Source organism: Panthera pardus, unplaced genomic scaffold, assembly GCF_024362965.1.
Source record: "Panthera pardus isolate Hobbes unplaced genomic scaffold, ASM2436296v1 HiC_scaffold_10, whole genome shotgun sequence".
Classification (NCBI taxonomy): domain Eukaryota; kingdom Metazoa; phylum Chordata; class Mammalia; order Carnivora; family Felidae; genus Panthera; species Panthera pardus.
In genome coordinates, this window is record NW_026526655.1 from 57,158,263 (window position 1) to 57,174,236 (window position 15,974).

Sequence of the window (15,974 nt, forward strand, 5' to 3'; positions counted from 1 at the left end):
ATGTCTTTCCCTACCCCCGCCCGCGCCCGGGGCATCTCCGGCGCCGCTGCAGCGGGCGAGACGCTTGTCCTACAGCGCCTCCTCCTGGACAAGGCGCCGACAGTCGAGCAGGGGGACTGAGCCTGCCCGGGAAACCGCGTTCTGAGGCTTCTACGCGCGGGTGGAGGTCTTCCGCACCAAAGGCTCTGAGCTGGTCCCTCAGTGTCCCCGGGGGCGACCAGAAGTCGAAAGGATCCAGAGAATGGCTCCCATCCCACCCCCAACCTCGTCCCGGCTTGTGGCCCAGGAGAGTGCATCCCTTATTAATTAGGCGAGTCCAGGCGGAAAATCCCTCCGGTTTGTCGTTTATTTATTTATTTGGCCGCTCTATGCTGAGCCACTGGCCCCCTCAGAGCCCTCAAACGTGCTGCTCTAGAGTAACAAAATCCGGGAATGGTCCGCCTGAAGGACTGGCCCGAAGTTTGGCGGTTTGAGTAGACGCCAGGAGGAAAGGCCTTTTCCCAAGCAGAGGCACCAGGCTGGAAAAAAATCTATACACTTCCCCGAGGATCACACATATAAATCTTCTTTTAAGTGTTAAAAGTGTGTGTGTGTGTGTGTGTGTGTGTGTGTGTGTGTGTGTGTGTGTGTGTGTGTGTTCTTTTAACACCTTGAAAGATTTGGCTTCCCTTTGGCCACTAGTTCCTATTTGCAGGCTGTTTCTAAAGTACAGACTTAAACTGGGATGGGGTGGTGAGTCAAGATGCTTGAAAATAACGTAATCAACGACAACATGGTTGGCTATATTTAGAATGAAGGCAGGAATAAAGGCAAGATGAGTAGCGAATTCTGAGGGAGGGAGGAGTGGCGAGATCAGGTTATATCTTCCTGCTCTGAGTCCGCTCAACCCCTCCCCCCATCTGCGCCTTATGGTTGGATCCCCGGGCTGGGCTATTTCACTGCACATGCGCCACACGCCAAACGAGCGTGCGTGGCAGGCGCTTAGAGCCCTGAACGGTAAGCGCAGCGTGCGCAGCGCTTTGCGGTGTGTGCCACCGCGCACTCCTTGCGTGCTTACCTGCAGAGCAGCTTGGACACCCCGTCTGAGAGAGGCAGAAAACGTACTTTTTCTTTCTTCCTTCCTTTTTTTTTTTTTCTTCAGCAAAACCTGTATTAAAACCCCCAACGGTCCTTTCTGATTTGCAAGCTCTGTTCCGCCAAACCAACAAAATCGCCATGTTGTCAACGAACACTCTCAAGGTTGTCATTTGGATTAGCAATTTCACATCTACTGCACGGCTTCTCTTGAGTCGTTAATCAAGGCGGGGCGGGGGGGGGGGGGGAATCACTCCCTATGGTCAGAAAGCACAACTTATCCCTCATTCGGCACAGCCATCAAGTCTAAGGGACCATTTCCTAGAAAGAGGGTATCTGTTCACACCAATTCCGGAAAAAGTGGCCCCAAATTGGACTTACATCGGAATTCCGAGTTCTTGGTGGCTTCTCCCTAGCTTCCGGTGCCCTCGCGTGCCCTGCCCCGCGGCCGCACTGCGGCAAGGCCGTAAATACCTCTAACAGCTGCCTGCCTGCCCAGAGTGAAATACTGTCTTTGTTCCGATTTTCCCCTGCTTTTCTAGTTCAGAAAGAATTCTGGCGAAATATACTTGTTTGGAGGAGCATCTGATAAGAAAATACGTTTAGTTTTTAGCCCTGGTACTTGGCCACATTTATAAGAGCGAGCTTCGTTCTTTTCGCTGGTCCCCGTGAAGAGTGCAAGCCCAGCTCACAGCCTGACCGGTAAACACCAAGGCCCGGACATGCCACCGACTGCCTGAACTATAAACGGATGGAGGTTCCCACTGAATACGCTGGGAGTTACACTTCCCGGCTTGTGAGCTCTTACAATCCAAGTGTTTCTTATTTAATTTTTAAAAATTGGGTTTAATTTTTTGGGTTATCCGGAACAATGGGGGCATTTCCAGCAGTAGCAAAAGCGTTAACTGGTCTCCTTCTGGCCCGAGTTCAAATGTGATTTGCAGATTATTTACTCTCTTAAATGCAACCGACCACTTAGTTCCAATAAACTCTTAATGCTACCACAGGAGTTACAAAGAACCCTTCAGTCCTCCATATCTGCCCATGACCTCACCCTCTGCTTCTTAAAAGGACCTGCAGCCCAGCCCGCCTAAGTTCTTAGTTACTTGGGCGCACTCAGCCACCGAACCCAGGGAAAAGTGAACACTAGGGCTTGGCCATCACAGCCACAACTCCTCCCCACCCCCACACTTGTCCCAGCCCACCTAGGGGGCTCCCTAGGCCAGGGGACAGGCCTACGTTCCTGACCAGGGGCCTGCTTTTCAATAGGCAATGCTTTTTACCAATATGAAACAATGATCTCGACAGCCATTGTACCGTAGTGGTGAAATAGTTACAAAATGCAGACATTCCAAATAAAAAATATCATTCAGTTTCTTATTTGTGAGATCATAGTGATCCACCACAATCCCTCAGACGTCAACTGGCCACAAATAGTGGCCCTCCATTTTGAAACCAGCGTGATTCCATCGTGAATTGCTAAAAATACCTTTCTACAAAGATGTCATTTATTGTTTAGAAATATTTATGGTCAAAACGATTACAAAGGAATATCTGGACTACTAGGACTCGCCGCTGGGTGCTTTGGGGAAGATATTCAGCGGTGCGCAGGTCCATCCCATGCGCAATGCGGCAGACTGTCCACAGGTTTTAATATTTCGCAAGGTGTTCATGAGGGAAGAGTCAAGAGGATTTTGAGAACTGCATCCTTAAGTACTGTTCAAAATGGGTGGGATAAAAGCATTCTTTTTTTCTGCAAAGGATTTTCTTTTGATGCATAGATAATGTTTCAGTTCAGTAATTTTGAAGTAGAGGGTAAAATGTTGCTATACAACGTTTATTTGTAGGCAAAACACCAAGACAGTGCATTTAGAAAGCAAAATATCTACTCTTTTCCTCTTCTGGCAAATAAGAAAGACACGCGATATTTGAACTTAGACATGGTTTGCATTTCTTAAATATCTATTGCTTTTTACCCAAGACCTGCACCAGCTTTTCTGATACTATTACCTCCCAAAACATGTATACATTTTGCGATATAAAATAATCCAATTTCACCTAACAGATTATTAGATATGGGGGGAAACGTTCTCGACTTGTTACAAAAATTCTCTAAAAACTAGAGAAACGGTTTAAAATATTTAAAATTCCATCTCATACATAAAGCTCAATAAAGCCTAGAAATCAGCCAGCATCACTCACCAAAGCCTAGATTAACAAACCAAACACATCTTGGGTATACAGAATCCACCCCACCCCCACCCCAAGCCCCAACCCTCAAAAAACACCTGTTAGCCTCCCAGATACCTTTGACCACAGACAAGCCGCAAAACACTGCTGTATACTATAGAATGCCTTCAAATGATCCACAGCAAAGCTAAGCCATCCAGGAACCATCTACCTATTCTTCCCAGGGTGGGGATTGAGGAGCTCTCCATCCAGGCAGTGGGGTCCTATCTGCTGCTCTCCACCTCTCGGAAGCTCGAGAGGAAATGGGGCTTCCCTTCGACTTCTGAGCTCAGCTGGACCCCATCCGGGGCCCCAGGGGATGCCTGCTCAGAGATGGAGTGAAGAGGGAGCCGGGGGCGCAGTCACCCCAAGGTCCCGGAGAAGTATAGGGAGTCGGGGCAGGCTCACTGGGCTGCCCAAGGGGGTGGGCGCCTGGAGCTCCTCGGTGGCAGTGCAGGGGCGCGGGGAGGGGCGACTCTTACCCGGAGGCTGCCGAGCAGGAGGCGGCGGTCGGCCAGGGCGGCTGCAGTAATCCATTGGGCGCTGCCGGGCTTCGCGCACTCGGGGCGGCAGGGATCCGCTCGTGTTGGGGAAGGAGTCGCGTCGGAACCGCGCGGCTGCAGTCACCCGGAGCAGGCCGGCCGCTCCCGGCGAGCGTTGTCGGCGCCGGCGGGGGCCTCCAAGCCCAGGGCTATTTCCGGGCTCTCCCGCCCGCCGGGCTCCCCACCGGCTCCGGAGGCGGCAGCGGCGCGGCCCGAGCGAAGCGGCGGTGGGGCCACGTTGGGCGCCGGGCGGGAGCGGAGGCCGCCGCGGACCCCGCAATCCCGCAGCCGGCGACTGGATCCCACCTCTGCAGAGACAAAGGTTAGAAAAAGAGGGGGTGAGGCTCCAGGAAGGCAGAATGCGGGGGGAAATTCGCCTGGGAAATCAGGAAAAAGGCCGTGAAGGCGAGCGGCGCCTGCACATGACCAGCCGCAGCCAATGACGACCGCAAATAGGTCATAAAAAGGTCTATTACCAAGTTGTAAATTTTCTTCAAACAAAAAGGAATTTGCTGCAATTCCTTGCGGATTTTGCACATACAGCTCGCAAGCGCCATGTTTTTTCCTCTTTCTCTCCCCGCTCTCTTCTGTTCTCTCTCTTCCTCCTCCTTTTCCTTCCTTCCTCCTCTCCTCTTTCTTCCTCTCTGCTCCCCTCTGTTGTCTCTGCGTCTCTTGCCTCCATGGGTCCTGACTCTCACCTCTTCTAGGAAGTATTTCTTTTGCTCTTTTTTGATTTGCCTCGAAACCTCTGCTGAATAGGGCGTTGTGTTAGAGGGGGAAATGAATGCGGTGTACTGCCCAGGCGCTCGGGGAGTTGATCCTGGCAGTCACCCCCCTCTGACTCTCCTTGCGCGGGTCACTTGGCTTCTCCTCCCCTCCCCTCGCAGAAAGGCCCGCTCCGGAGCGGCAGCCAAGCACTTTCGGTTTTTGCCCCTCTCATCTATCTGCAGGCAAGCCAGCCCCCCCAGTGATCTTGCGCAGAAAACCTGGGCTCTGCAGGCCAAGAAAGCCCGCCGTCCCTTTTCCCTCTCCAACATAAATTGGGGTCCCTCCCATTTCTTTGGGTTTCTGGGGGTAGGAGAGGTACCAACCAGCTCAAATCCTGGTGATGGTTTTAGGTTGCTTGTCAGGTTCTCCAAGATAACAGTCTGAACTCCCAATGCTTGGCAATTTATCTTGGCAGAAATATCCTCCTGGACAGTACCGGGTTAAAGGAGAAGCAGTCTTTCTGGATCCCCTATGAAACCCCTTGCTGTGTCTCCCCTAAGTGCACTTCTTATTTCTGTGCAATTTAATTTCCCCCTCTTGCCTTGTCCCCAAAACGTTTGACCATTGGAAAGCCTGCGCAATGCAACACTGAAGAGGAGAGGGGTTCCATTTGTTCGGGAAAAGAGCTGATCCCCATTTCAACCTTGGGGGAAAAAATAGTCTTTTTTCTTCAAAGGCAGGAATCACATTCCTTTTGCACTTCTGATAGGAGCTGCTGCAGAGAACACCAGCTGAAAGTAAATGTCCTTGAGGTCCCCAGCATTCTCCTCATCATTAATGCATTCATAGGCATGGCCATCCAGGCTTCAGAACCTGTGTGAAAGAGGTAACCCATCCCTCCAAGCTTTCAAGGACACTGTCTTTGAACTTCTAGTAATGCATTTATAAATATTTGCATTGGATGTGTATGTGTAGGTTCTCTGCTATTAACATCCTCACACCCAGTAAGTACCTGAGTGGACGTAGACTTAAGCAGGAAATACATAGCACCCTCTGGAGCAGGCCATTTGTATCCCTTGAAAAGGTTCCGATGACCTTGGATGTTTTTTATTAAAGGAATTCTGTTGCCATCTGCCAGCAAAAGTCATATTCCTTCTAGAAACAGTGTGCTCTAGTTTTGCTGGAGGGAACCATAGCAGTAGCCAAAGTCCATTAAAATGTTCTCTGTATTCCCCTGTCTACCCCCCAGATGCCGGAACATTCAGCAAACACCAGGGAAGCAGAGGACACAAGCTTGGATGTGAAACAGCAACACCTTCTGCACTGAAGAATAATAAAACAGTGTTTTTAATTACAAAAGAAAATGTGTAAGAAAAGTGTAAAAATACGTGGGGCAAGTTTTGGGGGCCCTTTCTAAGCTAGAACACTTTATACTGGTCTGTACATGTGGAACTGAACAGAGATTGCTCACTTCTAAAATATTCTAAGAAATAATCTCAATTGTCAGTTTCCTCCTACCCAAATAAAAGCGGAGCTTTGTGACCCTCCTTTTCAGCTTGGGGAAGGAGGGATGGGAAAAAGACATTGCATTGTTGAATAGGCAGCCATATTTGTACTTTTTCTCCTGCGCAGAGGTAAGCGGGTGTGCTGGGCTTTGTGGAACCTCACAAAATGGCAGTCCCTGAACTGACTTTTCTCTAGAAACCATTGAGACCCACACCCTCTTTTGTGTGTTCCTGGTTCTCAAAAACAGAGAACCTAAATCATTTCGAAGGCTTGGTTCTTTCATTCAGTGTTAACATTGGAGGGTCCTTTTCTCTGAACGGTTTACAGACCTCTCTAAGCAGACTCTAAGCAATCCAGGGCTGAAAAGCATCGTCTGGGTTTGCAAAGGATTCTCTGAAGGTTTATGCAAATTTCTGCAGCAAAAATGTTTGCTCGCTTTTTGCCGCACCCCTCGGATGTTTACAGATTTGAGCCAATTAGAAGAGTATCTTCTGTGCTCGGCTGCATGAAATACCATGATGGGGGGATTTCTAGCCACTGTAAGAAAGACAGTGGGGTGTGTGTGGGGGAGAGAGAGAGAGAGGAAGACAGAGAGACAGATGTGTAATTCCTCAAACTCTTTATTTGGAAGCAGGTCTATGATTTTCCCAGCTACAAAAAGAAACATATATACCTACATTTATGACCAATACTTTCTGCAATATGTAATCCATGTTTATGTACAAATACACCAAATATATACCCCCAGAATACCAAATTTGTGTATGTACAAATACTCTCTAATGCACCAATTACTGCAACAGAGTTTTTTTCTGTACAAGAGCTACAATTTTACTGTGGATTTGGGGCCAATGGGACAAGAAGGTACAACACTTCCAGAGCAACACAGAATACAGAGGAAATGAGGACATTACTACTTCCCCTTCATTTCTTCATTTCCACATCCATTCACGTACCAGGTCTCCTACCTGAGTCTTGCCCCAAATCAGTGACTCTAAAACTGGTATTTGGGGAATATTCTTGAGCAGGAGACCGCAAATTTTGCTAACAGAGGAATCCCCTAAATGGAGGGCAACCGGAGCTTAGCCAGCCAGAAGCTCTAGCCAGCTTGCCACCACCACTGCCGCTGCTACCACCACCCCCACCACCGCCACCGCCACCGCCCCCCCACCCCCACCCCACAGGCTGTTCTCTAGCCACGCTTTCAGGCGCTTGGCACCCTTGCTCTGTAGAAGCCAACAGCAGAGTCTCAGGCAGCACACAGAGCAGAACGTTTCCAAATCCAGCATGGACATTTGCAGCTGTCTCCTCTTGTGCAAATGTTTCTTAAGCCGCAGGCCGCCCGTGACTTAAAACTGTCTTTTCTGGCTCAGGTCAGCGAATGCCATAGCTACGGCCTCTTCCCTGGATAGAAAGCTAGGTGGTGGCTCACTTCTGGCCCCACCCATGCCGACATTTCCCTGGTCCTTGAAGTGGCAGGCAAATAGCCCCCCAATGCCTGAGGGGCTGATTCAGGCCCAAAACAGATTCCGGGTTGTTTTTTTTTTTCACCTGTGCAATAAAAACCACTTTGGAAATCAAAATGTACCTCCTTAAAAATAAAAACATCTAGAAAAAGCAAAGAGCTCTTCAATATCTATCTGGTGAGGTGCTGTCCGTTTGGGGGGCAGAAATACTGGTATACTTGAATTTCTCTTCTCCACTACCCCTCTTCCCCCTCCTCTTCCCTCATAAAATGGCAGCTGCAGGAGAAGCCTCCAATGGAAAATGGATATCTTGTTAATAACACATCCCAAACCCCAGCATCAGCACAGGCTCAGCGGAATAAGCTGTGGTGTAACCTGGACTCTGGGTCTTCCCCCACTGGGCCCACAACTCTGAATCCTTTGCGAAGTTCAAAGCTTTCACAGTACCTTGGCAAGGTTATTTACAGCAAGAGGAAGCTAGGATAGCCTTGCCAGCCCTGTTTGGAATGAAAAAGAGACCCCATCCCCTGCATTCATTTATTTATCTTTATAGCAGCGCAGTGCCTGTAATCCCCACTACTTTTTTTTTTTTTTTTTTAAATCAAACAGAAGCTTTACAGCTTCTAGTGAGCCCAGGAGGTATTTCCTGACTCGGGGAAAGGGTTATGTGCGGCGCTCAAAGACACTAGCTCTAGAAAAAGATTCATTTCTTTATTAAGGAGCTAGCTATGTTCTGGAGCGGTTGTTTACACTCAAGATTTTTCTGCATTTGCTCTCGGGGCTTGTTTCAATAGGTGAGGCCATCCTGGAGAACAGCAGAGGACGTACCAACCGACATCTGAGACGCACACAAGTTGGCTCAAAATGGGCGTGCAAACAGAGCGAAGGGAATACAAATAAATATGGCACCTATTCAGAGAAACGGAATCACAGCAGCGGCCACAACACAGAGACCTAGCGATTTCAGGCGATGCCAAGCGCAGTTCAAAACGAAAGCAAGTTGAGAAATGAGGGGCATTCCACAAGGCGACTAGCCAGAGTGAAAAATTAATGAGTGAAAATGTTATAATTGGCTTTTCAAGTATTCGTTCACTCTAGATGATTAAATTGCCATAATTTGTATACACTATGAAAAATTATCAAATGTCAACTTTGACACTTTCCTGAAACTTTTCTCATTGGCCCAACGTTTTCCCCAAGTTTAAGGAAGCTGCGGAGCCGAACTACACATTACACTCTTCAGCTAACATGTGCTTTTTCAATATTTGGCCCAGACTTTTCCCAGAGATACTACATTTACAAAATACCCAAAGAAACCTTTAAGGAGTAAACAAAAGGCACCCGAACCATTCATTATAAAAGCAGAAATAAAACATAAATATGTTTTAATCAAATAACATAAAGTAAATATTCTGCAGGCATAATTCTTAAAAAAATTAATAGATCTCTTTTAATTTACTCACCATAAAGAAATGATTTTAAGTGTTCAAGTGCACTTGTTTGATTAATAAAGCATTTTATATTCAATTATTTAGTGCTAATCATTAGGAAGTTTATGTTGTTGAGGCGAATCACCAGCTCAGACATTAAAAACTACCATTATAAAAATATAGCAACAAGGTCAGTATCAAATTACCCTTACATAGGACAGCTCAAGGGCTGCTTGTATTCGATACTAGAAACTTTTTTTTTTTTAACACCCAAGCCCCTCTCAAAGCGCAGAAACCTCAAGAGCAGTGACATGAAGGTAGCTTGAAATACAGGTAAAGTTCTTTCCAACAAAGAAAATAGATGGTGTCCAACAGCATGTGTTGATCATTAGTTTTAATAGTCTGTGGTAAAAATTTAAAGGTAGAAGTTAATTTGTCAGGCCTTCGGCTCTGTCTTCCTCCAGCTCTTGGGTTTCTTTTTTGGTTTCTCCATCCTTTGCCTCCTGTCGGGAAACTGGGAATTTGTCCTTGTTGTTCTCTTTTTTCCATTTCATTCTCCTGTTCTGGAACCAGATTTTTACCTGTCTCTCCGTGAGGGCTAGGGCGTGGGAGACCTCAATTCTTCTCTTCCTGGTCAGATAAGGGTTAAAAAGGAATTCTTTTTCCAGCTCTAGGGTTTGGAAACGACTGTAGGTTTGTCTTCCTCTTCGTCTACCAGGAGCTGCTGATTAAAATAAACAAACCAAAAAAAAAAAAAAAAGGAAAATAAACCTTTTAGAAATGAAATGGTGCCTCTGCAGGTTGCTGGAGCTTTCTGGAACAGGTCTAAAGGATGAAACATACACAAGTCTTTTTAGCTCTGATATATATAGGATATGCAGGCAAGAGCAACAGAGGGAAGATCTTCACAATTACTGTCCCCATCATCTTTACGCGGTTTCTACTTTAAGGGGAAAAAAACAGTATTACTTTATGAATAAGAGCCACTATAGCTACACAAGAAGGAAAAGGAGAGAGAGAGGAAAAGGTAGTTTTTAAAGCTAGAACGTGAGATGAAAGCAGATTTCTCCCCCTCTCCCCGCATTAAAAAAAAAAAAATGCATCCCAACCTTGTGGTCTCATCCAGGGAAACATTTGAGAAGGAGACGAGCTCTGATTTAAGTGGTCTGGGTCCTCGCCAATATTACCACTGGACGATTTACAGTCAGGATATTGTACCAGCTCGGCCTCTTGCTGGGTCGTAAAAATCGGCTGTCTCTGTAAGTTATCGTATCCGTAAAACTTCGCGGGCTCCCCGTGACAGGCAATCCCGCCGCAGGGGGGAGGCGGAGGCGGAGGATGCGGAGGAGGAGGGGGGGCGGCCTGGTAGGCTGCGGCCGGGCTGCCCCCGCCGGGGTGGAAGTAGTCCTGGCCGGGGCCCGGGCCGCCCCCACCACCGCAACCCGGCCCGGCGGGCGGCGGTGACGGATGCGGGTGCGGGTGCGCGTGCGCCTGCGGGGGCGCGTGCGGGAAGCCGGCGGCGCTGTTGCCATAGAGCTGCAGGGCGGCGGCGGCGGCGGCGGCGTGGCGGCTGCCGACCTCAGGCGCGAAGTGACAGTCGTAGTAAGTGGGATTGATGGCCTCGCCCGCCGCGGCCGCCGCCGCCGCCGCCGCGGCCGCCGCCTTGTACTTGGAGTACAGCGGGTTCACGAAGTAAGAGCTCATCGGGGCGGCGGCGGCGGCGGCCAGGGGCCGAGGTAGGGCGGCCCCGGGCGGGCGGTGCGGAGCTGGCAGGGAGCGCGCCTCAGCGCGGCCGCACTGCCGCGGGGGCCTCTGGGGCGGCTGTTCCCGCCGCCGGGGCCGCCGGGCTACGTTGCTGCTGCCACCCGCCCGCCTGCGCGCGCGTCGCCTCTGAGGCCCGGCAGCCGCGGGCACTTGGCTACTGGGCGTTCATGCCCGGCTCTCGCGCCCGCCGACTCGGCCTCGCACCGCCTCCCTCGCGGGTCGCGGGGCCTCGCCCAGCCCCCGCGCTCACGCCCGCCCGGCCTTTCCCGGCGCGCGCCGGCTGGGCCACAATATAATCGCCGACGCCCCGGGTGACCTGCCCCGCTGCCTCCACTGTTTCCTCTCAGGCACCAGGCGGCCCTGAGCGCACCGGGACAAGAAAAAAAAAAGTGCGCCCGGCCCACGGGGACACTCTTTGGCTTCGGTTTACAAACCCCCGCTCTGGAGGGAAGAGAAAAAAACACCCTCTACCCGCCGCCACCTCTCACCTCGGCCCCCCCGCGGCCCCCTCCCACCGCTCTCGCCGCCGGCGCCGAGGCTGCCGCCCCGGTGCGCCCCGGCGAGGCATTTTCGCACCACGCCACTGTGAGGAGAAGATGGGGCGAGATAACCGCGCGGAGGGATCCGCGCGGAGGCGACACCGTCGCTCCCGACGGGACGTCTCACGCTGGCCGGGAGATGCCTCCGCCGGCCTTAAAGGGGGCCCATAAAGCCGCACTGCCAAGGGCTCGTCTTGCCCCCCTGGGCCTGGGGAAAGCGGCCCGCGGCCGGCGAGGCGGGGGCGCGAGAGAACCTTACACTTGGGGGAGGCAGGGAGGCCACTCCCAAGAGGCTATAGGAGCAAATGACTCCCTCCCTTGGCCCCTAGAGCAGCCCCCCAGAGGTTGGCCGTGGCTTTTGCACCTCAGGACACGCGGGCGCAGCCCACGGAACAAGGGCAAACGGTGTAGACAGGCCGGACCGCGTACAGTTGGGTTGGGTCCTAAGTGGTTTGATTAAAGGCCACAAGTGTGACCCCAAAACCTGGCATTATCAAAGCGAATCTAGTCCCTTCTTTTCCAGGCGAGCAGGCCTTGTGGAAATGAGATGTACATTTACCCTTGACGCACTGCACGCCTGGCTGAGGCTCCCAGGTTAATTGATATTTAATGGAAATCATGCCCATGAATATAGTTTCCATCATTTCACCCTTGATAGACGTCAGCAGTAGGCTCAGGGGGGAAGCTGAAGAATGTGGGGGCGGGGGGGGGGAGCAGGCATTAGCATTGCTGAGGGAGTAAATAGAAAAGCGGACAGAAATGTTCCGAGGCGGGAAGGAGAACTCACGCTGGGGTGGGTGGTGTTTCCTCGAGCAGGACGCGCGGCTCCGGGGTCCCAGCCCCGGCACGGAGCGGACCAGGGCGGGCAGTGGCCCCGGGCGGAGCACGGGGGGCCGAAGCCTGCAAGTGCCTCCCCCCCTCCCCCCATCGAACCTCCGGGCCGGCTTTCGGATCGCGCCGGTTCCAGGCAGCTGAAGGCGGCGCCCATCGTCTGCTAACGATTCTAGCCCATCTGCCAAGCCTGTGAACTTTCTGCTGAGAGCGGGCGCTAGACTCAGCTTAAAAAGTTACTAACTTTTCCAAAAGCAAGGAAAGAGAAGGCTCATCCTAGCTTGTGAGCGGTGAGGAAGAGAACCGTCCCGAGTCATGTGGGCAAGTCCAGTGTGAATCGGCAAAATATTCCTGATTTTAGAAGCTCAATCTAAAGCCGCTTGGCGTTACACCACCAACTATCTTCTGACCTCCACATCTCTTTTTTCCCCCTCTCTACTCCCGTTTTAATGTCCAATAAATGTAATGAGTCTATGCTGAGTGAGTTTTCCCTCGCCTGCTCGGCCTTTTCCGTGGGTTCTTTGGGTGACGGACGAACCCCTTTCCCTTACGGTTAACCCATTGTTGTGAGGGCACCAGGCCCACACCAGCCTTGGGAACCGACCTCCTCGGAAACACGCCCCGAGTCCACCGAGGACCCTCCGGCTAAAACTAAAACAGCACGCCGGCTTTTCACGCCAAATACAAATGTCTAAAAACCCAAGACGGCCCCCAAAAGCGCAGCAGGCGAGTCGTTTCAACTACCCCCTACTCGTGGGTTGGTCCAGTCTGGGAGTGCGATCCTGAGGTCAGTCCTTGTGGACTGAATCATATTTTGCAAAAGGACTGAATCATATTTTGCAAATGGAGAAAATGAAGTCGAGATGGAAAGGCATAACAAGATAGTATGTAATACTCATTCAATTGTTTCTACTGGGAATGCCTGGAAATGGTTAAGGTAAACGGATTGTTAATGAATTTCCAGATGATAAGGGCATACTTTATTTTTTAAATTAGCATGGAGTGGAGGAGACTGGGGACGGGGAGTGGGGGGGGGGGTGTTTTCTGCTGGATATCGCCAGGTAAAACTTCCTTGAGATCCGAAGGCGAACAAATAGATTCTGATAGTTAACGACTTGTACTCCAATCTTGCAAATACCCAGTTAAAAGAGAATTATTCTCAATAAAGCCCTGGAACCAACTTTGTAATTTTTTTTTTTTAACTTCAGTGTTTGGCATGTGTGTGTATGCGTATTAAAACTCTGGACCAGTGAGTGGGTTTTGGAATAGAATGGGGAAAAAGAAGAACGAGCCCAGATGTCAATTATACAAGGCACCTTCCAGAACTGTGTGATTTCGGGGTGGGGGGCGAAAAAGAAACACAAGCACTACGAAATTCATTTCTACATGTTCTGGCCTAATTAAGATAACATTACAAACTAACATTTCCTCTTAGGACAAAACAGTTTCACCGCCCCCCCCAAGCATTCTATTCATAATCTGAATGGGAAAAGGGCACGATTAACTTTGTAAATAAAGATCTATGCTTCTACACGTTTGTTTTGATAGAATGCATTAACTTAACCATAACATTTTATAGTTTCAGCCGTGCCGTAGTCCAAATTTTCTGAAATCCTGACTAATCCAAAATTTTATACCTAACAAAAACACGGCTGGAGAACTTAATAGTGTACATTGCTTATTTTTGCTTAAGTTTATCCTAATTTGGAATTAAAAATAAGATTGTAAATATATTAAATCAAAACCATCCGCCGCCGCAACGCCAGCTTTACGAGATCACAAAGTGGAGCAACAGCGCCCTCTAGTGGCAAAATGCCGCCTCCAACTGACCGAGTTTAACTTCCCTTTATTCGACTCAAAGCAGTTCTAATCTTGTTCTTTAGTTTGACTGGGGCTTGGATCGCTGACACTAATAATGCTTCATCCCTTTGATTGTCAACAAGTCAAGTGCAACAAGCTGGGGTTTCTGAACGCCAAAGATATTTGTACTCCCGAGAGCTTCCAATAGTCTTTTTCAAAAGCTTCCAGCCCTTCTTTTGCCAGACACAGTAGGTCCCCATTCCGTAATCGCCCACAATTATAGGACGGGCTAGACCGAACAAATTACAACTTTCTAAATATTGACTGTAACATGTTTTGTTTTTGTTTTTAGTCAGAGGAGCCAAGCACTTCGAAAACGAAGAAATGACCCAAGCTCATTTTATTATTTTCTTTTAAAGCTGTTACTCTTAGCATTAAAACCTGAATATTTGCTACTTTAACTTCCTAATTTTAATCCTTCAGGCCCATATCGCTGGGCAATCTGGGGGCAGGAGAGGCAGAAATAGAAACCAATTTAAAAGCTTTCTGCGGAATATCTAAGCGGCTATCTGGAAAGGCCCTGTTGGGCTGTGTTTATTGGAATTTCTATACACAATAAATGAGATTTTAAATCTACATCAAAAGTCACAGAGTGAAAGGAATTGACTAAGCATTCCACTTGAATTTTTGTTAAAGCAAAGCTTTAATCAGCTTGTTTCCTTCCAGGTTAGTCTTTTTCTCAATTTCAAAAATGTTTTCTTCTAATTCAGCTGTAAGAATTACATTTTCTATAAGCAAGTAGATATAATTTCCAACAGTACTTTTGCAGCAAAGTTTGGAGCGGAGGGCCAAGTATTTTTATGAAAGGACACGTAAGTAACTTCATTTTTCCCTGCTGGCTCTGCAACCATGCCGCTGGGAGACCCATCGGCCGGAGTAAATGACTCAAGATCACGAACTCTCACACCTCCAAATAACAGGCCAATTAAAAAGGAAAGAAAGAAAAGAACGAGCTAGACGGAGACCACAGTGAAATATTGTGAAGAGACACCCGCCGTAGGCTAATTCTAATACCAGGCCCATTTTAAAAATCAGAACTACATCATCTCCTCCTTCCTACCCTCCCCCATTTTTATTTCCTAGGTGCTCACACCTCACCGGGGGCTCCCAAGCCCCTGCCTTCTTGGTCCGACACAGTCTTGTTTATATTTTATTGTCCAGATTTTAAGACCCAGTTTTGTCTGCATTTCTCCCTTCCTCCCACAAACACAACATCAAAATGAGATGGTTTCAAAGCGAAGCGCCGAGCCTGTCGTAAACTCATTACCTCCAGACGTCTCGCCGGCTCGATGGCTTTATGACACCTTGGCTCTTCCTGTTTTCAAAGAGCCCTAGGTATCGGGTTGGCCGCAGGGGCGGGAGTAAGCAGCACCTTCTGCCGGATCTGGGCCTTGGCTTTCCCTCCCAGCCCCCCTCTGCTTTTTCTTCAAGTCCCCTCTTTCATCAGGATCCCCCCAAACTCTGCCATTGCCCCCGCCTTCCACCCAGCCCAGGCCACACGGCGCCGCCGCCCCTCAGGCCTGCAAAGGCTGTGCTGGGCCCGAACCCTCACTTACAATGACCTTCATTTTAGTCTCTGAAGGCGGCCCTCTGAGGGCCAAGCTGGGGGCTAAACAGTCACCGAAACTGAGTTGGGGGGGAGGGGGCGTTGAGAAGGGGTGGGGATAGCTGAGAAGGAGAGACTTGACCATTTAGATCTGCTAAGGTCATTTTGGGGCTCTTGAGGGTAGGGCGGAAGTTCCCAGCCTAACTGGCTCAGCCCTCCGGGAGCCAGCCAGCCTGACGAGCTGGGGGGAGTTGCTCCCGAGTACAGAGTTGGCCTTTCCCTTGTTTAGAGAGGAGAGTGGATGGCTGGTACTTCATCAGCAGCGGGAGAGGTGGGGTGCAGTGTGCCAAAGCTCCCCCGAGAGGGTGCCTGGCTTGGGGGGGGGGGAGGCCGTGGGCTTTGCTGGGCACTGCAGTGAGGCTGACACTGGGCTCAGGGCACAGAGTTCGCTGAGAAGCTGGAAGCAGGCTGGGGGAAAG

At 49.8% G+C, this 15,974-nt stretch overlaps 2 protein-coding genes across 4 annotated transcripts; one reads left to right on the forward strand and one right to left on the reverse strand.

Annotated features, from left to right (window-relative positions):
- On the forward strand, positions 1 to 6,095 carry LOC128776904 (uncharacterized). Its single transcript, XM_053901824.1, has 3 exons — positions 1 to 102; positions 3,676 to 4,167; positions 5,803 to 6,095. Exons 1-3 carry the CDS (start codon positions 1 to 3, stop codon positions 5,878 to 5,880), a joined length of 672 nt encoding a protein of 223 aa, XP_053757799.1. The 3' UTR covers positions 5,881 to 6,095.
- Positions 6,096 to 8,215: 2,120 nt separating this feature from the next.
- On the reverse strand, positions 8,216 to 12,559 carry HOXD8 (homeobox D8). 3 transcript variants are annotated; one of them, XM_053907477.1, is made up of 3 exons: positions 12,046 to 12,559; positions 10,065 to 10,212; positions 8,216 to 9,679 (listed from the first exon to the last, which is right to left on the reverse strand). In XM_053907477.1, exons 1-3 carry the CDS (start codon positions 12,244 to 12,246, stop codon positions 9,384 to 9,386), a joined length of 645 nt encoding a protein of 214 aa, XP_053763452.1. In that variant the 5' UTR covers positions 12,247 to 12,559; the 3' UTR covers positions 8,216 to 9,383. The 3 variants fall into 3 exon arrangements, with proteins under 3 accessions (XP_053763452.1, XP_053763450.1, XP_019315882.1); XM_053907475.1 differs by lacking the exon at positions 12,046 to 12,559 and having other exon boundaries at positions 8,216 to 9,676; positions 10,065 to 11,939; XM_019460337.2 differs by lacking the exon at positions 12,046 to 12,559 and having other exon boundaries at positions 10,065 to 11,938.
- Positions 12,560 to 15,974: the final 3,415 nt, after the last annotated feature.

What these genes read in the sequence shown, in the direction of transcription:
- LOC128776904 (XM_053901824.1), top strand. Translation starts at nt 1, where the DNA reads ATGTCTTTCCCTACCCCCGCCCGCGCCCGGGGCATCTCCGGCGCCGCT. An exon ending in TCCTGGACAAGGCGCCGACA is followed by an intron (nt 103 to 3,675) that starts GTCGAGCAGGGG and finishes AGTCACCCCAAG; the next exon opens with GTCCCGGAGAAGTATAGGGA. An exon ending in CCACCTCTGCAGAGACAAAG is followed by an intron (nt 4,168 to 5,802) that starts GTTAGAAAAAGA and finishes TCTACCCCCCAG; the next exon opens with ATGCCGGAACATTCAGCAAA.
- HOXD8 (XM_019460337.2), bottom strand. Translation starts at nt 10,659, where the DNA reads ATGAGCTCTTACTTCGTGAACCCGCTGTACTCCAAGTACAAGGCGGCG. An exon ending in TCCCTGGATGAGACCACAAG is followed by an intron (nt 9,680 to 10,064) that starts GTTGGGATGCAT and finishes TATTTTAATCAG; the next exon opens with CAGCTCCTGGTAGACGAAGA.